This window comes from Aplosporella prunicola, assembly GCF_010093885.1.
Source record: "Aplosporella prunicola CBS 121167 unplaced genomic scaffold K452scaffold_4, whole genome shotgun sequence".
In the NCBI taxonomy this organism is placed as follows: Eukaryota; Fungi; Ascomycota; class Dothideomycetes; order Botryosphaeriales; family Aplosporellaceae; genus Aplosporella; species Aplosporella prunicola.
In genome coordinates, this window is record NW_022983532.1 from 279959 (window position 1) to 299063 (window position 19105).

At 53.0% G+C, this 19105-nt stretch overlaps 11 protein-coding genes across 11 annotated transcripts; 5 read left to right on the forward strand and 6 right to left on the reverse strand.

Moving 5' to 3' along the window:
• Positions 1-258: 258 nt before the first annotated feature.
• Positions 259-1255, forward strand: K452DRAFT_221371 (uncharacterized protein; the record flags this gene model as incomplete). Its single annotated transcript, XM_033536513.1, has 3 exons — positions 259-418; positions 469-678; positions 735-1255. The coding sequence occupies 3 exons, from the start codon at positions 259-261 to the stop codon at positions 1253-1255; spliced, it is 891 nt and encodes a 296-aa protein (XP_033401126.1).
• Positions 1256-1427: 172 nt separating this feature from the next.
• K452DRAFT_264417 (carbohydrate esterase family 4 protein) lies at positions 1428-2294 on the reverse strand (the record flags this gene model as incomplete). Its single annotated transcript, XM_033538690.1, has 3 exons — positions 1428-1495; positions 1547-1990; positions 2048-2294. The coding sequence occupies 3 exons, from the start codon at positions 2292-2294 to the stop codon at positions 1428-1430; spliced, it is 759 nt and encodes a 252-aa protein (XP_033401127.1).
• Positions 2295-3612: 1318 nt separating this feature from the next.
• K452DRAFT_315667 (uncharacterized protein) lies at positions 3613-5002 on the forward strand. Its single transcript, XM_033543878.1, has 4 exons — positions 3613-3774; positions 3986-4078; positions 4148-4434; positions 4500-5002. Exons 1-4 carry the CDS (start codon positions 3643-3645, stop codon positions 4960-4962), a joined length of 975 nt encoding a protein of 324 aa, XP_033401128.1. The 5' UTR covers positions 3613-3642; the 3' UTR covers positions 4963-5002.
• A 150-nt stretch (positions 5003-5152) lies between these two features.
• Positions 5153-6753, reverse strand: K452DRAFT_264423 (uncharacterized protein). Its single transcript, XM_033538691.1, has 2 exons — positions 6265-6753; positions 5153-6158 (listed from the first exon to the last, which is right to left on the reverse strand). The coding sequence occupies exons 1-2, from the start codon at positions 6587-6589 to the stop codon at positions 5413-5415; spliced, it is 1071 nt and encodes a 356-aa protein (XP_033401129.1). The 5' UTR covers positions 6590-6753; the 3' UTR covers positions 5153-5412.
• A 241-nt stretch (positions 6754-6994) lies between these two features.
• K452DRAFT_221207 (uncharacterized protein) lies at positions 6995-7159 on the forward strand (the record flags this gene model as incomplete). The annotated part of the gene is made up of 1 exon (XM_033536503.1): positions 6995-7159. The coding sequence occupies one exon, from the start codon at positions 6995-6997 to the stop codon at positions 7157-7159; it is 165 nt and encodes a 54-aa protein (XP_033401130.1).
• A 395-nt stretch (positions 7160-7554) lies between these two features.
• K452DRAFT_295062 (uncharacterized protein) lies at positions 7555-11419 on the reverse strand (the record flags this gene model as incomplete). The annotated part of the gene is made up of 4 exons (XM_033541770.1): positions 7555-7865; positions 7915-9543; positions 9597-9645; positions 9716-11419. The coding sequence occupies 4 exons, from the start codon at positions 11417-11419 to the stop codon at positions 7555-7557; spliced, it is 3693 nt and encodes a 1230-aa protein (XP_033401131.1).
• A 413-nt stretch (positions 11420-11832) lies between these two features.
• K452DRAFT_355882 (uncharacterized protein) lies at positions 11833-12488 on the forward strand (the record flags this gene model as incomplete). Its single annotated transcript, XM_033546003.1, has 3 exons — positions 11833-11929; positions 11994-12106; positions 12147-12488. Exons 1-3 carry the CDS (start codon positions 11911-11913, stop codon positions 12486-12488), a joined length of 474 nt encoding a protein of 157 aa, XP_033401132.1. The 5' UTR covers positions 11833-11910.
• Positions 12489-13115: 627 nt separating this feature from the next.
• On the reverse strand, positions 13116-13859 carry K452DRAFT_355883 (uncharacterized protein; the record flags this gene model as incomplete). Its single annotated transcript, XM_033546004.1, has 1 exon — positions 13116-13859. The coding sequence occupies one exon, from the start codon at positions 13854-13856 to the stop codon at positions 13116-13118; it is 741 nt and encodes a 246-aa protein (XP_033401133.1).
• Positions 13860-15863: 2004 nt separating this feature from the next.
• K452DRAFT_324424 (uncharacterized protein) lies at positions 15864-16994 on the reverse strand (the record flags this gene model as incomplete). The annotated part of the gene is made up of 4 exons (XM_033544705.1): positions 15864-15967; positions 16035-16151; positions 16212-16709; positions 16778-16994. The coding sequence occupies 4 exons, from the start codon at positions 16992-16994 to the stop codon at positions 15864-15866; spliced, it is 936 nt and encodes a 311-aa protein (XP_033401134.1).
• Positions 16995-17225: 231 nt separating this feature from the next.
• K452DRAFT_119696 (uncharacterized protein) lies at positions 17226-18025 on the reverse strand. The gene has a single exon (XM_033535158.1). The coding sequence runs from the start codon at positions 17899-17901 to the stop codon at positions 17377-17379; it is 525 nt and encodes a 174-aa protein (XP_033401135.1). The 5' UTR covers positions 17902-18025; the 3' UTR covers positions 17226-17376.
• Positions 17811-19094, forward strand: K452DRAFT_355885 (uncharacterized protein). The gene is made up of 2 exons (XM_033546005.1): positions 17811-18360; positions 18415-19094. Exons 1-2 carry the CDS (start codon positions 18151-18153, stop codon positions 18868-18870), a joined length of 666 nt encoding a protein of 221 aa, XP_033401136.1. The 5' UTR covers positions 17811-18150; the 3' UTR covers positions 18871-19094.
• Positions 19095-19105: the final 11 nt, after the last annotated feature.

Genomic DNA, 19105 nt, shown 5'->3' on the forward strand with positions numbered 1-19105 from the left:
ACGCACCCCATCTAGCTTGCCCTGCCATCCACTCAGCGGCCTGCTTCTCGATTTTGCTTTAGATAATCGCCACGTTTGCTGCTTCCTTGTGCGGCATTTGCTGGCTTTTCTGACGCCCAAAGCTGGAGGCTTAGGGCTGGCCTTCCTTTCCTCCCCGCAACATCAGCAATCCGTCCTTTCCACTTCTGGCTCGATACGAGTATGAATAGTCTACACAGATGATCGTCGTAAAGACCTTGCCCGTCTCCTTCGCTCATCATGGCGGCCAACTACTGGAACTCGTCGCAGCACCGGTTCTGGACTTTTTCCAAGCAAGAACTGGCCGTCACCCGGCGCAGCCTCGAAGATGAGAACAAGGAGCTGGTGCAGAAATACCCCCTGCCAGACCGACGTCTTCTGAGTATTTATTTCTTATCTCGTAAGGCTGAACCCCTCAGTGCTTATCGCACCTCTACTAAACCGAGTTAGAGCTCAACAAGTTGCAACGACGGATGAAGTTGGCGCAACAAGCAATAGCAACTGCTCAAGTCTACGTTCGGAGAGTCTACACCAAGGTAGAAATTCGAAGGACGAACCCCAACCTCGTCTTAGTAACTGCCCTCTACCTGGCATGCAAGACCGAGGAAAGCCCGCAGCACATCCGGGTGATCCTGGGCGAAGCCAAGAATGCATGGCAAGGTCAGTCATCCAGCTTCCTGTCAAATCCATACCGCTGTATGGTAACAGCCACCCAGATACCTTTCTCCCGGACACTTCGAAGCTCGGAGAATGCGAGTTCGGCTTGATCTCCGAGATGAACTCGCAGCTCATCCTCCATCACCCCTACCGCAGCTTGTCTGATCTCCAGAGTAGCTTCAAGCTGACGCACGAGGAGCTTTCTCAAGCGGAGTACATCATCAACGACCATTATCTAACAGACCTCCCCCTCCTTCACCCACCACACGTGATCGCCATCACTGCCATGGTTCTGGCTGTAACTCTAGGCCCCAACCAGGCGGGTCTGTTGATGCTTGCGGCCAACATGCAAAGCGCCATGGCCAACCTGTCCAACCCTCAAGCGGGCACTACTGGCGGAAATCCCATCAGGATGCAGCACATGATGAACTGGCTTGCAGAAATCAATGTGGATCTAGAGGCAGTCGCGGACTGTACTCAAGAAATGATTTCGCTGTACGAAGTCTGGGAAAACTACAACGAGAAGTCCTGTAAGGATCAAATCACGAGATTTATCAAAGCGCGGGGCCTGGAGAAATAAGGATGCCTTGAATAAATTTTGGTCATGGAAAGTCAACATCCCGAAGTATTCCCTGGTTCCATTTCTGGTTCTCTGGCCGCCATTAGGCCGTTCTTCAAAAGCGCCTCTCATACTGCCTGGCCGAATACTTCGAATGCTCTTGTGCAAGAAAAGCACATTCACGTTCATTTCTTTAGCATGTCTGAGCTGAGCTTCCAGTGCCACTGGTATAAGCTCCATCGGCGTCACCGAGACACTCGGCTAAATCGCTTGGTCAGCCCGGATCTTTTGCAAGCGATCGTTTGTACTTACCAACAGTGACGAGCTTAAGGTTGTTTTGCTTGGCCCAGTTGATCAACCATGGCACAAGCTGGTTGACAGTTGTCTCATACGTCTCATGCATGAGCGGGATGTGACCATTACCACTGGCGCCAGCATTGGAAAACTGCTGTTCGCTCTGCTGGACGCTATAACCGTTCCAGTCGCCGGCATCGACGTCATTGGTGATGATGCGGTAGCCGAGGCTAGCCATGGTGCTCTGGACATTGTTGCCAGTTGCAAGGTACGGCGGCCGCATGTAGGTTGGCTTGACGCCGATGATGTTGACGAGCGCCTCCTCAAGGCGCTGCATCTGCGACGTCAGGTCTGCGGTGCTCAAAGAGCCAAAGTTGGACGGGTGGGCCCAAGTGTGTGAGCCGATCTGGTGGCCCGATTTGTATGCGGCTTGGAGGGCGGACTTGGAGTTGTAGATGCAGCCTGACAGGACTTGTCAGAGCTTTGACATCCATGATTGGAGGTACGATTTTTACTTACCATAGAGCGTGCCAGTGACGAAAAAGGTGCCTTTAGCACCGGCTGCGTCGAGCGTGTCCACCAGTTTTTGTGTGTACTGGTGTGGCCCATCATCGAAGGCAAGAGCCAGCATGCCCGGTTGTGTACATTGCTTTACGACCGTTCCGGCGGCCGGTCCAGCACGTTTGAAGGCCTCGAGTGGGTCCGGAATAGGATTGGCGGAAGCCACCGCAACCACAACAGACACCAGAGCTGTAACGAAACGCATTTTGAAGTTGATAGGGGATGGAGAAGAGAATTGACTTCTTGGGAAAGGAATTACACCCCATCTTTATACCCCGTAGATTCAAGGGACTGTTTATTAGCTGCAAAGCGGGCCGCCGGTGCGCACAGATTGCTGTTTCAGCTAGCATAAACGCCAATGGTCTGTGACGCACGAGTCTCGACGCCTTTTCAGCCTATGTATGTTTGAGCCTCTTCCCCGGATTTTCGGTGAGAGCCCTCGTGCATATTAGTACGGCCCTGAGCTGCTGGAGACGTTCAGCGCATATCAAGTGGAGAAACGCCCTCAATTTGATGATCTCATAGGTCGCGAGTTTATCCCTACAATTTAGCCGAGCATTGTCGTGCATTGGCTGTAGGGTATACAACGCGGCATATAGCATCAACTTGAGGCAAAATTAGGAGGTACGTTTGGAGTTTGTGTTGCAAGGCACCACTTCGCTTCACCGCTGTCGAGCTCATCGGGGTAAACAACAACCTACAAAAATGGGGGACAGCCGATATCCGCTCTCTTCAGGCTAAGAAACAAGTCGACATGGAGCGACAGGAGCGGTCGAACGGAGTTTGACGGCTGAAAGCGAGTGTTTATGGGATGGGCTATTCTAAGAATCAGTTTTACCTATCAGCTGAGTGTCAGACCAAATCAAACAATACCGCGTTACAGAAGTCGTTGGTGTCTGTTTGATGTTTGAGAGCAAAGCGTGGATGCACAAACCCTATGGCATGCCGGTAGTAATTCGGAGGTCTCAATTAGGCAATTCTGTAGGATCAAGGTCTGGTCAAGCTAATCATGGTTCGAGGCGCGGTCAAACTACTTTAGCTGTCACCGGATTGGGAAGACATAACAGCGTCGTGTGTAATGAATTACTTTCTGCTGACTTATTTAAAATAGATTGCTCATTACGTTCGAGTTTCTGTCCAGCTAAATTTTAGCGACTGACGTAGACTTGAACATCTCAGGGCCTCCTGAGAGAAATGCAAATGTTGCGCCTGAGTAACAATTTAGTTGTGCCCGCTCTTACTACGTTGACTTGGAGACTTTTGGCCCTACGACAGAAAGCAAATATCAGCCAGACGTAAACTGACTTGACACTTTGAAATTAAAACCTGACATCCGCACAGAGAAACTATCATACCGCCATAAACCTAATGCTCATGCCCACCTGTGAAGCCATTCGTAGAGTCGCAAACCGACCACGACTAATTGAGTGGGCCTGAAGGCGTAACCGAGCGATCGAAGAACGGCCCGACGCCCCTGCGCCTCTTGCCTCCATCGCAGCGCCATGCCCATTCGTCGTCGTCATCACTAAGGTCAAGTGAGTATATAAAGGCATATGTTTGCAAAGAGATTGGGATCGATTCAAACCTTCGGGTATAGAACCTTCATACAAGGAATAACATCGAGGAAATTTCTGCAAACCGGACGGCGGACCATATCAGTTTCTAGAATCAATATGGCTATTGCGGTAAGAAATCTATGTTCAGGACACGACCCTGCAAAGAAAACGAACGCATTTCTCGAAAGCTATGGTCTTTGAGTATGTCAATAAACTCAAATGGCCTACGCGATAAGGCGTCTCATGATATTTAAGAGCATGGGAACTTAAAGTTCGGAAGTTGGGGTTATCGCGAACAAAGGCTTTGCAGTTAACTTGTTCTTCAGCTGACTCTTTGTAGGCAGTAGGTCAGATATGCTCCACGGCGAGCATGGCGCACAATCTCAAGCAATGTCGTCAACTCGTCGCCAAAGCATCTGCAGCAGGCGCAAAGGTCTGCACCCCATAGTTCACTTTCATCCATTTTATCCGTAAGAGCACTACCAACCACGTCCTCTAGTAGGCTCTCTTCCTGCCGGAAGCCAGCGATTACATCGGCTCTTCGCCTGACGAGACCATCTCCCTGGCTAAGCCCGTAACGGAGAGTGAATTTGTGCTCGGCCTGCAAGACGAAGCCCGCAATGCCAAGTTGCCCATCAACGTCGGCGTGCATGAGCCAGGCGATAACGGGAAGAAGGTCAAAAACACGCTGCTCTGGATCAACGAAGAGGGAAAAATCGTGCAGCGCTACCAAAAGCTGCACCTCTTCGACGTCGATGTCAAAGATGGCCCGAAAATGAAAGAGAGCGAGTGCGTCCCTTCCAGAACCAGCTACCCCAACCAACCTGCAACCAACCCCACTAACAACCGTCCAGTAGCGTCGAAAGAGGCGATTCAATTCTGCCACCGTTCTCGACACCCGTTGGCAAGGCTGGTTTATTGATTTGTTTTGATTTGAGATTCCCCGAGCCTGGGCTTGCACTGCGTCGGCAAGGCGCGCAACTCATCACCTACCCGTCCGCGTTCACCGTGCCGACGGGCCGCGCGCATTGGGCGGCACTGCTGCGCGCCCGCGCCATCGAGACGCAATCGTACGTTATTGCGGCCGCGCAGGCCGGCTTCCACAACGCCAAGCGCTGCAGCTACGGGCACAGCATGGTTGTGTCGCCGTGGGGTGAGGTGCTTACGGAGCTGGGCGGCGTGGACCACACGGAAGGGAATGAGGGCGTCCAATTGGAGCCTGAGATTGCGCTTGCTGATATCGACTTGGACTACGTGGAGAAGATCAGGAGGGAAATTCCGCTGCTGAGGAGAACCGACGTGTATCCTGAGGTATGAAGGGTTGTCTTGGGTAGAGCGTGGAGTAAGAGTTTGCGGTCTGCATTATCAGCATAGACTCCAGATTAGATGCTCATGATACGATAACGATTTTCAGAATGCGGTCAGTCGCCCGTGAGCAATAATTGCAATCACAAGCTGTCATTGTACCAGAATCGGTTAAAAGATGGATAACACGGTTAATAAGAAACCTGTGCTTTTCATTTCTTGAAGCTATAAGAGACGATCCATGTTCCTAATCTATAGAAATGATCGTACCTATGTGTCCAAGACCGTATCTGATTGGGGTCTTACTCACCCGCGCAGAAATGCTCGTAAGGTCATGGTGGAGTGAAACCATGACACCCAAACAATAACGCCTCTAAGGAGATTCCAACAGTACCGGAACCCTCCCCTTCAAGTGATATACCCATCAACTCCTCAAAACATCCACCACCCAAATACCCCTTTTTACACAACCTCTTCGACCGAGGGAGCGTCGGGCACCTCTGGCGCCTCCGGTGCTGGCACCTGCGTAGCAGAACTGCCGCCGTTGAGCGATGCCAGTCGCTCCTCTTCCTTGCGAGCCCTGGCGGCTTCGGTCTCTCTCCTGAGTGCCTCGAGGTTCCATGCACCGGTATCGTCATCCTCGTCCTCGCTGTCGCTGTCCTGCCAGTCGCCCTTTTCGAACATGGCACGGCCAGTCGCGTCCTTGGCGCGCTTGGCCTCCTCTTCAGCTTGCTTCTTGTCGACACGCTCCTTCTTCCACTTGGCGAACGATTCCGGCGTGACGGGCGTACCGGGACCGGTGAGCTTGTGACGCTCAGACTCAAGCCAGTCCTCAAGAGTGAGCGTGGCAAGTGGCGACTTGTCCATGAGGGCCTTCTCGGCAGCGCGCTGTTCCTTGGTCTTAAGGACGAACCCAGGCGGCAGAGTGTGGCGATACATGCACTTGTCGCCGCCATTGGGACATTGCCAGAACCAACCGTACTTCTGGTTCTCGACAGCCTCGATGAAGTACTTGCAAACCTTATCGGTCGTCGTCTTGGGATTGCCATGCTTTGACGTAACAACCTTGCGCAGCTTCTCCTCATCCCAGTCCTCCATCTTGTCTTTCTCTTTCTCTTCCTTCTCCTGCTCACGCGGGTCTTGATAGAGCGATTTCTTCTCCGCCTTGCGCTCGATACTTAGGTCATGAGAAAACTTGCATTTCTTGCCTGATGTTACAGCCAAAGTTAGCCTTGTTCAGTTGCATTATAAGACAAGCCTTTCGGGTTTATTCATGCGTCTGATGTCTGATGCTTGATGCCCAGCTTGACTTACCCTTGTCGCAATGTCCCTTCTTGTAGAACTGGCACAGCACCGTCTTCGGATCTACGCCAAAAGGTACTTTCTGCACCTGCACGGGCTTGAAGAGCTCAGCTGCCTCCTTCTGTGCCTGCTCAGACGCCTTTTTCTCGAGCTCACGCTGTCTCTTCTCGGCCTCTTTTTTCTTCTGTTCGGGCGTTCCGCCGGCTGCGGCGGCCTGCTGGATTTGCTTGATCTGCTTCTGAGCGGCACCGCCCTTCTTGTTTTTCATTCCAAACGTCTTGTCGACGTTGACCTTCGCACCCTTGGGCTTTTCCGGCTGCTGCTTCTTGGGCGGCATGATGGCGGTGTTGTGCTGCGACTGCTGGCTGAGTGGCGGAGAGGGGTCCTTTTTGGGTATTGGAAGCTGGCCAGGCGCGCGTGTTGTGCCGCGAGGCTGGTGTGGGAAGTTTTGCGTCGAGGTTGTTCTTCGCAAAGAGGATCCACCGACAAATGACGACGAGCAATTCCTGGGTGGGGATGCGATGGCGGAAGTTGCCGAGGGTGATCAGAGCTCACCGCAGTACGCATGCTCGCCTGGGAGCTTAGGAACACCTATCAATTGACGCGGGTACGCTTCCCTTTCACCACGCCACGCCTTCACTCTCGCTTGCATCAAGGTACGATCATTGCAGCCGCTGTCTCTGGACCCTTCCCCGACTGACCCGCAACGATCAGGACTTGAAACCCGCCAAATCCATTCACAATGATCTCCGACACGTCCCTCTACACGCTCGCCATCTTCTTGGGCAGCGCCGCTATGCTCATGATCGTCGTCTACCACTTCCTCGAAGTCAACGCGCAAGATTCCGAGACTCTGTCTGAGAAGCGCAGAGCCGACGCCATACCCGCTGCAAAGGCCAAGAACTAGTCGTACCGCGAAACACCGCTGCCAAACTATCAGATAACAAACGGGGCGGCCAGGGGCGATTGCTTTTCATGGAGTGCTGCCGCTGCGGACATATAATCCGGGGCTGCACGATGGCTGGCGAGGAGAAACTGCAACTGGGGCAGCCGGGATACCAAAGATTCACAATTGCAAGGCGTTGGTGGAGCAGTCATTCGTGCTCCTAGCGAGCATTAGAGAAACATTATACTACTCATACATTCTGTCATCTATGCGATGACCTGGGAGCCATCCGCCCTCTCTGACTATCCTGGAACAGTCGCATATAGCGAGTGATGTGGTAGCCTGCCTAACGATGTTTTTCTTGCTGCCAACATAAGAAGCAATAAAATTTCACAAGACCCGGCGAACCAACAACATTAGCTACTGTCGCTGACTACTTCTTCGAAATCTTCATCGTCGATCAAGCCGGATCTTCTTTTGTCATTGGCCAATTGTGCTCCTCCACGATCCAATCCGGGCCCAATCTCTTTCTTCTTCTTTACAAGCGCCGCTTGCGCCTCTTGAGCCTTTTGTTCTTCAGACTTCAACTTTGGGCGACCGCGAGCTGGTCGCGACGGCGCAATGGGTTCGATCATGGCATCATCCATCCTGGGCGCCTTGACCCGTGGGGTAATCTGACGGCCATGGTTGTCGCTCAGGTAGGATTCACTAGCAGAATCTGGAGGATCTGTAGCTCATTAGTAGTATCCCACTGGGAAAGCAAGTTACGGACTAACCCGAAACGCCTCCAGCATGGCCATCCCCTAGTGACCAGGCTGTAGGACCGAGATGCGCAAACTCGATGTGCGTCTTCCATCCTTCGACGTCTTTAGAGCCATTCGGCTTTCCAGTACGAGGGTTAAGGGACTTCGAATTCTGGTCGCATTCACCCCAAAAGCAGGGAAATTTGCCGTGGCCGTCCTTGAACTGGTGGAACTTAAAGACGTGTTTCCGCAACGTATCGAGGTTGTGAAGCTCAGCCTTGCAGCCATCCCAGTGACATTTGTAAACATTGTAAAGCTGCCGGCTAACGCTGGGAGATTTTGAAGACTCGATCACGACAACACCGCTGCCTGGCCGAGCATTGCGCAGTCCACTGGCGCGAGACGCGCTTTGACGCGAAGAAGACGCGGGCGGAGAGGTCAAGCCTGTTGCCCGCGCCAGTGCTTCTTTGCTGTGGATGTCTTTCCTCCAACCCACGGGGCGGCCTTTCTTCTTGGGTAACGGAGTGCCGTCGGGCGCAAACTGTTGCGAGCGGAAGGCCGAATAACCTCCACCAATACTGGCGGATAACGGCTTTGCGCCTTCGCTGCGAGCTGACATTGAAGGAGTTGTTTGCTGTCTGGAGGTTGGCGTTCCGACGCGATCGCGACTAGTTCCCGCGTTCTTTGTTGGTCCGTGCTTCCCGGCTCCTTCCGCCTGCGGCTGCTGAAGCCTGAACGTTGGCTCGCTGAGGCGTGGTCTTCCACGCTTCTTTGGTGGTGGAACAACTGGGCTCAATGAGCGCGGAGCCTCCTTCTTCGTCATATCCCGCTCCAGAAGCGCTGGTTTCGCACGAGCTCGCGGCTTTTCAATATCCTCTTCTTCATCGTCGGTGTCATCAGTCTCATTATCCGCAATATCCTTGAAAGCATCTGGCGGTGGAACGCCGGGGTCTATAAGATCCCATCTTAGAGTGCTCAGGTCTGCGTTGTTGTCAACGTTCTTGAAAGAGAGTTTCAACACGTCAAGATGGCCGTTGAGCGGCCTCATTTCTGGGTGCTTGCCCGTCGCAAGCAGCACATCCCGCGCTATGGTCTTGACATCGTACGTGGATCGACGCAGGGCGTGGCGCCGACTAATGGGATGTACCACGTCCATGTTTCTGGTCCGCTCGTCGATATGTATCAATGGAGGCATGGGAGTAATCGATTGATAATGTCCGGGCTGCGGAGCGTAAGTGGGTGCCACGTTAAATTCCGCCTCTTGCCTTTTCATCGGAGGTTCATCTTCGTCCGACAACAAAGTGAGATCCACAATCTCATTAAAGTTGCGCTTCCGTGCTGCATCGGCCTTGGTTGCGGGTTTTTGAGAATCCTCGCTCGGCGACGCTGTTCTAGAAGTGGGATGAGAGATCTGTTGCGGGGGTAGCATTCGCGCAACGGGGACTTGAGATGGCGGTTGATGTCCTGGAAAACTTTGGGACTGGGGTTGAGGTCCAGTTTGCCACACGGTTTCTCCATGACTTGGTACGTTAAACGGCGCAGGGACATAGTAAGGGCTTTGATACTGAGATGTTACTGGCGTTGCATATGGAACACTCGGTGTGATGATCGATTGTGGAGTCGGATTGCTCGGCACCTGGGGATGCTGGTTGATTTGACTAACTGCATATCATTGTCAGACTAAGACTATCAATGTCGCGCTATCGTGAACTTACCAGGCGTAACGCATTTTCTAGTAAGGTCAATCGTTGGAGGCGGGGGCCGCTAAATTAATGTTAGCGATTTTCCCTGGGTACAGTAAAACCACTGCTTAGTTGTACATGCATTAACTTACCACGCCGCCATAGATCTGTGCTGCCACTGTTGGCGGTGCCTTGTTCTGGTGCACTGGGCTCTGATTGATATCGGGTACTGCTGCAAGCAGAGCCCTGGCAAACGCTGCCCTCTCTATTTTCATGCCCTGCATCTCAAGCCATTCGCAAAGCTCAATATACTTAGGATTACGATCAAGAAGGTTTTTTATTTCCTCGGCTGTAATCGGATTCTTGGAATTATCGGGGATATTGTTCAGCCAAGTCGATGCCGCTCTCGAAATCTGGTCCTTCTTGTCTGCCGGCCACATTGTGTTTCCTGATGGTGGTCTGGCTGAAGGTAGTCGCATCCCCTGGGGTCCTTGATTCCGGACAGGTGCGGCCGTCTGAGTTGGCCGCATCGGCGCAGGCGGAGCATGTTGCTGGGCATGGGCTGCCGGCGTCGAATTGGGTCGAACTTGTTGTGCTGGTCTAGTAGCCGGTTGCGATTGCGGCTGCACAGATTGCACTTGCGAACTTGGCCGAGTTGACTGCGCTGATCTAGGATGAGGTTGTGCAGGCTGTCCTTGCACTAATGCCGCTGATAGTCCAGGCGAATTTTTTAACTGAGACGTTCTCTCTTCCTCCCAGATTTTTGCCAAAAGATCCGGGTTTTGCCCATTCAAATCTCTCATTTGCGCCATCAGAGCCCTCATCTGGGCCTCTAAATCAATTTGAGATGATGAAGCAGCACCAGCTTTCGACATCTTGGACTTTGTGTTGGCCTTTGTTGTGTTGCTCAGTTGATTTGCAGCCAATGATGCCTGATGTTGTTGAGTCTGGATCTCTTTTTGACGTTTTTGTTCCTCTTGTCTTCTCCGTTCATCCGCTTTTCTTTGCTCTTCCGCCTTTCTCTGTTCCTCTGCTTTCCGTGATTCTTCAGCAAGGCGCTCCTGTTCTATCCTTTTCTCCTGTTCTGCCTTGCGAGCTTCTTCTGCTATCCTTGCTTCCTCGGCTTTCTTTTTCGCCAATTCTTGTTGCTCGCGCTGCGCCCGGGCGTGTTCCTCAAGAGCTTTGGCAGCCTTCTCAGCCTCCCTCTTCCGGTGCCACTCTGGCCACGGATCGTAGACTGCTGTCGGATCTACAGTTGTTGTATCCGTTCCAGTCTGCTGGCTGCCCCAAGAATAAGATGGAGTGTTCGTCGTGGTTGGAGCAGTTTGTGTTACGCTAGGCAGCGATCTACCATAATAGGATGTCTGCGATAACGGGGTCGGGTAGGTATTCGAAACCTGAGGTGAAGTCCTAGACCGCTGCTGTACACCTGATGTAGACGGAGTTCGTGTTTGATGGGTGGGCGGCGGAGGTAGACTGGTGCGCGTCGCTGTGGGGACTGGAGGCGAAGTTGTGGGCTGCGTTGCTACGCGCTGTCCCAAATTATGCAGTCCTGAAGCGTAAGCTAGGTTTTGCAAATCCGCTGAGGCGGCGTTGCGAGATTGTCCTCCAGATGATGCACTTCCGCCATACGTCGCCGCGGTCCCGTACGAATAGTCTTGAGAAAGATTGTAGGATGTTGCAGCTGGTGCGTATGCTTGTGTGGAATAAGAAGGATATGGTTCGGAGACAGGTGCAGCTTGGGGAGCGCGAGGTTGCGCGTATGCGCCGGTGGCACTCGTGGACGCGGATCTTTGGGATTGGTAGGACGCGTATGGTTGGGCATAGTAGCCTTGATAGTTGTCTTCATGAGCCATAGTGACTCGCAACACACGGATGCAGGGTGAGGACGCGACCAAGACCGGGCCATGTGAAGGAAAATCACGTCCTGCTAAGGAGCAGCGTTAGGGATGCGGTGGCGTAGATACAAAGAGTCCAGGGAAGGAGGGAGATGGCGCGTCTCGTCACGTATACAACCGGACGAGAAGGAGGGTGGAGCGCGTTGCAGCGCAACGGCGCGTACGTGTCGGTATCCAACGCGTGCGGCCGATTGAGAGGCGGAGTGGTGATGCACTTCCCTGGACTTAGTCCTGGGTCAAAAAGTGGCCCGTGCACACGGGCGTCGGGGAATCATATGCCCGACCGCTCGTCAAGCAATTTTGCAGTTCACACTCCAGACTCCCCGAAGACGACGACGACGACGACCGACGACGACGCCTTCAACACCTGACCGTCTATCCCGCTCCGCCAGGTCTTCTACCAGCACCTCTGTCATTTCGCTGAAAGAACCCCAAGAAAGTGTGCCGAGATGACTAAGATAAACACCTGTTAGTCGCCGCTTCTTTATTCATTGCCTTGCGGCCCGTGGTTGCTGATTTGGATGCAATGCAGCTCTCCACTCCTCGCGGAGGAAGTCGCGCAAGTCGCACTTCGGCGCCCCTTCCAGCGTTCGCCGCGTTATCATGAGCGCCCCTCTCAGCAAGGAGCTGCGCGAGAAGTACAACGTACGCCATCCCCACGTCCGGAAACAATTCATGGCTGGAGCGGGCAAAGGAGACCGACCAGCGCGATGGAATAGGACCTGTGCTGACAAGCGTTCGCGAGCAGGTCCGCTCCCTGCCCATCCGCAAGGACGACGAGGTTATGATCACCCGTGGCTCCAACAAGGGTCGCGAGGGCAAGATCACTTCCGTCTACCGCCTCAAGTACGTCGTCCACGTCGAGCGTGTCACCCGCGACAAGTCCAACGGCCAGTCCGTCCCGATCGGCATCGCTGCGTCCAAGTGCGTCCTCACCAAGCTCAAGCTCGACAAGGACCGCGAGAACATCCTTGAGAGGATAAGCAAGGGTCGTGAGGCCAACAAGGCCAAGACGCAGAAGGCGTAAATTGGTCTTGGGCGAAAGATGAAGGGTTGACGAAAATTCTCATTGCTTGGTGAGCCGGTCATCAGGGCGCGGGCGGGCTTTCATGGTTTCAAGCGAACGGAATACAGTACCATTTCGGCGTCCCAAATGTTCAGTTCGCAACATGCAAGTCCGTGTGGAGTGCATAAGGATTTATGGGCTTCACGATAATCAAAAGATTCCATTGCCGGCAAGCAGTGTTTTGGGACTGCGGTGAGACGGTGTGTGCTAATTTTACAGGCCTTTGAGGACACCCATCTCCAGTCCGTTGCACTACCTCCAACGTTTCACACACCATCGCTAGATTATCAACTCGACAGACCTTAACAGTGGCTGCTGAAGTTCAAACGACTAGCGAAGAAGAAGACCTTGTCTCTACGGAGATATTTCTCGCCTGCAGACTGTCCATTGAGGTTTCGACCATTACTGAAATGGACAGTTTGATGGTGAGAGACATAACTGTTTCGTCTTAAATTGATACCAATATAATTAAAGAGAAACTTGGAAGGGCTTAACGTGTCAGAGTCAGTTCAACGAACCAATTGATATTAGAACCGTGCCATTTCAAGCCAAGCGTTCTCAGCTTCCCTACCCAGCGAGATAGTCTGCCTAAAATCCGCTCGAACTTCGTATCTGTTCTTCAATCGCAACACTGACCAAAATTAAGTGTTCCAACAATTCCTCAGTCACGTCCTCTATCATTATTCCAAGGTGTCCAACTCCGTCTTGCTGCATGTCCTCGTCCCCATCTTTTTTCATATTGCTATTTCGTGGTGCGTAAATAGCAATAAGTCTTTCTTTATCAGCACACAGCAAGCTTCCGTTGACCGGCTTCCCACGACCTTTCCATTCGAATTTCCTTATGACTCTACCCGAGAATGCATACTCCCAGGATACGCTTGACGCCTGCCATAGCACATCGGCTGGGTTGCTGCCGATGAGCCGTGCAAGAGTATCGTCGTGCCACTCCCCAAGCCCGAGATTTGGCGAGACCATGTATTTCTCGGGCAAGCCAAGTTTGTAAGACCCCGCTGTCAATACAACACTACCGATACCACGTATAGATGGTGCTACCCATGACTGCCGGATCAGGGCGCGTGCTTCAACCTCACGTGGTGTGTCGGTATGGTACAATTCTAGTGTAGGGTCGCCCGAGATGAACCAGCTCCTTCGTGATGGTAAAGGTATGGTGTAGATTGGGTCCTCCGAAGCCGAGTTTTGCGATCCTCCTGAAGGGTATATATTAAGAGCGTTCGGCAGGCCTCTATAACGCCGGAGGGATAATGCGGCTGCGAATGCGGTTGCGACTTCAGGGCGAATTTCAAACGAGTGGAATGGCGTTACGGACATGTTGGGCGGGTTCCGGGTAGTTTTGCGGGGCAGGTTTTGAAGCAGACGTAACCATTCAATGCAATATAGAAAAGTGGATGAGAATTTTTAATGCCTCATTTTTTATCGCTGCCACGGTGTCTTGTTATATGTGGTGCCAATTCACAGCCACGGTGTCTTATTTTAAGCGCTGATGCCTAGTAAGGCAGATCCACATGTGATGGTTCTAGCTCAGTGAAAATTATCATGGCTGATTCGCAGCGGTGTAAAAAGTTTCACAGGCACATGAAACATATAATTTCGTGGCGGTGTGAAGATCTTCTAGTGCTGCTACTATGGTCTGTTTCAGCACAGGTTGAATGTACTTTTGTCCAGTTGAAGATCCACCGCACCCGTGACTGCGCGACGATGGCAGGTGCCCAAGCCCTCGGTAGGCGCAATGCGTTGCCGATGACGGCTGACGTCGATCGCCTAGCGGGGGCCGTCCCGCTAGGTCCCGAGCAACAACTCAGACACCGACTACTGACAAGGCGGTATCGGAAATCTTCTCTCACGGGCCCTTTTTGACTACTTTCTCCACCCCGCATGATACAAGAACTGTATAGCTAAAATCACTTTTCTCAACCTATCAACTTTGAATCTTCGTACCCTCGTAGGGTACTTTGGCACCCTCACAGTTTTATATCTTCAGATCCTAATGAGTACATTTGTCTCCTCGCATATTTTGTGTCTTCATGTACATACACCATTTCGTTTCTTTTACGTGTTTAGTATAACCGCCTAGAGAAGAAGTACTTCGTAGGTATGGTAGACCTTAGGCAGCACGTGGTTAAGAAGTGAACATCTAGTCAAAGGAACAGGCGAATACACACACCACTCCGCCCGACACAACCTACAAAGTCCGGTTGCACTACGCCTTCCTACCATTCTTCACGGTATAGTCTGTAGCTGCGTCGCAACTTTCTGTGCCGCGTTATACTCTGCATTTGCGCCATCCCAATATCTTGCTCTCCCTTATCGATGCCCAACACTTAGAACGGTGAGCTAAACAAGCGCCCCGCGCTGTGCGACGCCCGCAATGTCATAAACTGGATGGTATGCAGTGAGGAGGAGCGATATAACGCTGAGTAGGTGGGTGCTGTGGTAGGTAGTAGCGCAGGGAAAAAGGGCGACGTCTAGGGAGAGAGCTCTAAGGTCTAAATCTATTGACGGAGGCCCAAGAGTCTGAGGTATGGGCCGCAGTGTTGGAGGGCTGGACGAGTTCTGCGCTTCTTTTTGCAAGGATCATTGGCTTGAGTCTGCCCCAGGCCCTTCTCAAGGGTGACAAGGTGCAAATGTTCGCCAGTGAATACTCCTTAGATGTCACCTTAATTTGAGTACCTTAGGCTTTAAGTCCTGTGCCTCGTTGCTCAGATCCAACCCTAGGGCGGGCGGCCCGAGAGCCGGGCCAGCAGCGTAATTGCCGCAAGAGCAAGAAGACCAGTAACCTCCATCGTGTGGCTGTGCTGTAGGACCTCGTGAAGGCTGATTCTAGAACTATAGAGAAGGGTCTGTGTACCTTCCACTAGAGGGCCCGGACCTCTAAAGCCCAAGCTCGGGTTAATACGCACGGTGAGCGGCGGGCGATCATGAGACTGCATACAAAAATAGTATAGGGGTCACATAGTCTTAAACGGAGTAAGGCCCGTCTGTTGGTAGGACCCCAGGAGACATTGACAAGGATTCGACACGACTATGCCGTGGAGCTCATGAATTGGTTGTTTGGGGTAATTACATAAAGCAAGCTTGGTATGGCTTGAGATTTTGTTGTTGTGGATAGACGGGTTGGATGGCCGGTCGGATGGTTTTCCGCTATGCTTGCAGTCCGGCTGCAGAGAGGCATTTTGAGTATGGATGTCGCGACACGGGTGAGCTGTGTAGGGGAAATACCACAGGTGCCGCTCGTCTACTCGTCTGGATCTTGGTTTATCTGGTACAGAGGACTCGCATGATCCCATGACATCATTCGTTCGTTCGCAATCAGGTATTTCATGACTGCTGGATTTGCTGGTTCTGCGCGACGGCGGCAGCAAGACCCTCGGGTGCTTGGCGGTAGAGGACGATCTCGGACTGCTTGAAGTAGCGGCGAGCATCTACAGATTGTCAGTAATGTTGTAGCACCGGAAATTTTCACTCTGATTGAGGTTTCAAAGTACGCACCCTCATCAATGAGCACCAAGCTGAGGTAGTATCGGGTAGAATACTTCTTGTTGACCTCGCGGAAAGTGGGCGTAAGGTCGAAACCACCGAGGAACAGTCTGATGGGTATAGTTTCACCTGGTAAAGATGTCAGCAGACAGTTGGTGTAACGGAGGGAGTCCGTTTCATGGTACTCACCGCGTGATGGTGATCCGTCCATGATTTCGAAGCGCACCAATGTCTCGCTTTCATTGTACTGATTCGGCGCAGCTCCGGTGGTCTCCCTCCTGATGATGGAGAGCTCCATGTGCTTGATCTTTAAGCGCACCAACAAGAAATAGATGCGCCCGACGATGACGTCCTTGAGGTGGTATTTTGATTTGGAGTATTCGAACTCGATGTGCAGGCAGTCTTCGATACCAACGTCCATCTTGATGGAGCTGTTGGTCTCGGGAGGTATCCGGTACGAGTAGACCCAGATGTCCTTCTCGCGCACAACGTCCGCCATTCTACGGGAAACTGTGACGCGCACGAAGTAGCGCAGTTTCACATTGATGCCATTGTATGATTCGTACTGTTTCTCCACGTTCTTGAAGTTGAAGTCGAAGGTCTGAGGGTGCTGCAGGTCGCCCGGCGCAGCGAGCTCCTGGCCCAATGACAGGAACTCGTAGTGGTTGCCGCGATCGAAGAACATCTCTACGCATCGCCCGTGGTCGTCAGTCATGCATGCTCGGCTACCCCTCGCAAGCTCCGGCTGGGCTGACCTATGGTTCCAATGAATTGCACCTTGATACCGGTGTGTTCCAAGCGCTTGCCGTCCTTTGGCCTGACGGTGACCTGGCCCTTGACCGACTCGCCGTCCATGTACAGCGGCACCTTCTCCCTCCGGTTCTTGTCCTGCTTGACGTCGACCATGGCGCGCTCATCATTGTCCTCGAGGACAATGTCAATGTCCACCGGGGTGGAGAAGAAGATGGACATGGTGGATCACGACGCGCGCCGGGGCTGATTGGCGCGAGGATGGGGGAGGGGGATGGCTGAGATGCGACGGGGTGTCGTGGGAGCCGCACGTCCACCTCCACGCCAGCAGCTGGAGCTGGGCACCGGGCCGCCAGATGTTCCGGCCAGGCTGGAAGCTTGGCCTTCATTCTCAGCCTTACGGACTCTTACGTCGACATGGATCTTCCCGGAGGCTCGAGAAATTGCTCCTCCATCCCTTTGTCGATCGGGCAATCTCTGAACGAACAGCGTCATGTGAGTCATCTCCCCTCCTGCCCGCCCATGCACAGCCGTCGTCTGTTTGCGGCCGGGGTCAGGCGCGCTATGCCGTCCGGGGTATGTTTGCACAAGAGCAGTGGCAGGATCATCTCGTGTGGAAGTCCGCTCCGAACTTCCTGGCGCTGGAAGCTGGTTGCCGACGGACGGAACCCCCCACGCTAGGTTGGCAGTTTGTTCTTCCGGTACGTCGGCATCTCAGCTGAAACTCGTTGTGCCTTGGTGAACCCCATGATCCATCTGTGCTGCTGGCCGTTGGGATTACGTGCAGTGGCTCTCCGGGCGGCTGACGCGCAATGTGCTGGCCCGTCGAGCGTTTGACACGAGGCCGCCCCAGAGGCATTTTGTCGCACGTATATCGCTTCTGGAAAACGACGACTGCGGGGGACGGGCCACGCTGAGACCTTTGGACCACCAGTGTACCCCACGCTAATCGTCCGTGTTGCCCAGTTTTCAAAGGCCGACGGTCGTGAGGCGCGCACGCGATTCGCTGCTTGCGCCCGAGCGCCCTTTCAGCGCTGGCTTTTCCGAAGCCTCGGAGCCTGAAAATCGGCCTCGACTTCGGTGATGTCAAGCGCCCAAGTGTTGGGCTGGGGTTACAGCCAACCGTCATGCCGCTCGGCCTGCTTCAAAACGGCATTGCGCCCGCTTCCCTCCAGGCATCCTTCGTCCATTTCTCCCTGCTTCCGTGCATTGTACATCTCCGCCATTTAATTGCTTCTGACTGCTGTTTCGCATTGCCCTTGTCTCTCCCCTGTTCATCCGTCCTACTACTTGAACACCTTCTGCCCCTGGGCTGCTCTTTCCCACTCAACTTCTCAGAGCTGCGAAATCTTCACTGGATCCATCCATCACCATCACCATGTTGACGTATGACAAGACTCCCAGCCTTTATGGCTCGCAGCCTACTGCAAACACCATGGCCCCCACTATGCCTACCGCCAATGGTGTGCAAGCTCCGCCGCACCACCGCCATATCTGGATTGTCACCGGACCGGCTGGCTGCGGAAAGAGCACCGTCGCAAAATACCTTGCTGGTAAAATGAAGGCTCCTTACATCGAGGGCGACGAGGTACGTTTGTAATAACTATCAGCCCGCCCCGGATAATTACTTATAGCCCCGCAGTTCCATCCCAAGACAAACATAGAAAAAATGGCCGCCGGTATTCCCCTCACGGATGCGGATAGGTGGGACTGGCTCATCCTTCTCCGCGACCAAGCTGTTACCGAACTCGAAGCCGGTGCAGCCGGTGTCGTCGTGACCTGCAGTGCGCTGAAGAAAAAGTACCGCGATGTTATCCGCGTTGCTTCGTACAACGATGCAAACGTACTTGTCCACTTCATTTACCTCAAGGCGTCCGAGGAGCTGCTCCTCAATAGGGTGCGCGCTCGTCCCGGTCATTACATGAAGGACAACATGGTGCGCAGTCAGTTTGAGAGTCTGGAAGAGCCAAATTCAGAAGAAAAGGACAAAGACGTTCTCTGCATCGACGTCAGCGGAACCATGGCCGAGGTGCAGGACTTGTCGCTCGGCGTTGTGCAAGAAGTTCTGAGGAGGGACAGAGCCCCGTCTGCTGCATGATGCCCGCGCATCTTCCTTTACATTTTCTTTCCTCGAAAACGATTTTTGCAAGCATGTTTTAGCGTTTGGTACGGCGCATAGAGAAGCCATCACTGGGAATACCAAAAAGAGGCGCGTACAAAGAGGTGTCGGAGTTTGATGCACGCTGGGTTTGGGTATTCTGCGGCGTTTTGAATTGGTCTCTTCACATTCTATATACCTAGGCAGATTATGCTCAATTCAACCTATATGTTTA

Bases quoted from the DNA above. Each gene is read 5' to 3' on its own strand.
- K452DRAFT_315667 (XM_033543878.1), top strand. From the start codon at position 3,643: ATGTTTGCAAAGAGATTGGGATCGATTCAAACCTTCGGGTATAGAACC. The intron at 3,775-3,985 runs GTAAGAAATCTA...GACTCTTTGTAG, and splicing joins GAATCAATATGGCTATTGCG to GCAGTAGGTCAGATATGCTC. The intron at 4,435-4,499 runs GTGCGTCCCTTC...ACAACCGTCCAG, and splicing joins CCGAAAATGAAAGAGAGCGA to TAGCGTCGAAAGAGGCGATT.
- K452DRAFT_264423 (XM_033538691.1), bottom strand. From the start codon at position 6,589: ATGCCGCCCAAGAAGCAGCAGCCGGAAAAGCCCAAGGGTGCGAAGGTC. The intron at 6,159-6,264 runs GTAAGTCAAGCT...CTGTAACATCAG, and splicing joins GAAGGGACATTGCGACAAGG to GCAAGAAATGCAAGTTTTCT.
- K452DRAFT_119696 (XM_033535158.1), bottom strand. From the start codon at position 17,901: ATGACGGTTGGCTGTAACCCCAGCCCAACACTTGGGCGCTTGACATCA.
- K452DRAFT_355885 (XM_033546005.1), top strand. From the start codon at position 18,151: ATGTTGACGTATGACAAGACTCCCAGCCTTTATGGCTCGCAGCCTACT. The intron at 18,361-18,414 runs GTACGTTTGTAA...ATAGCCCCGCAG, and splicing joins CTTACATCGAGGGCGACGAG to TTCCATCCCAAGACAAACAT.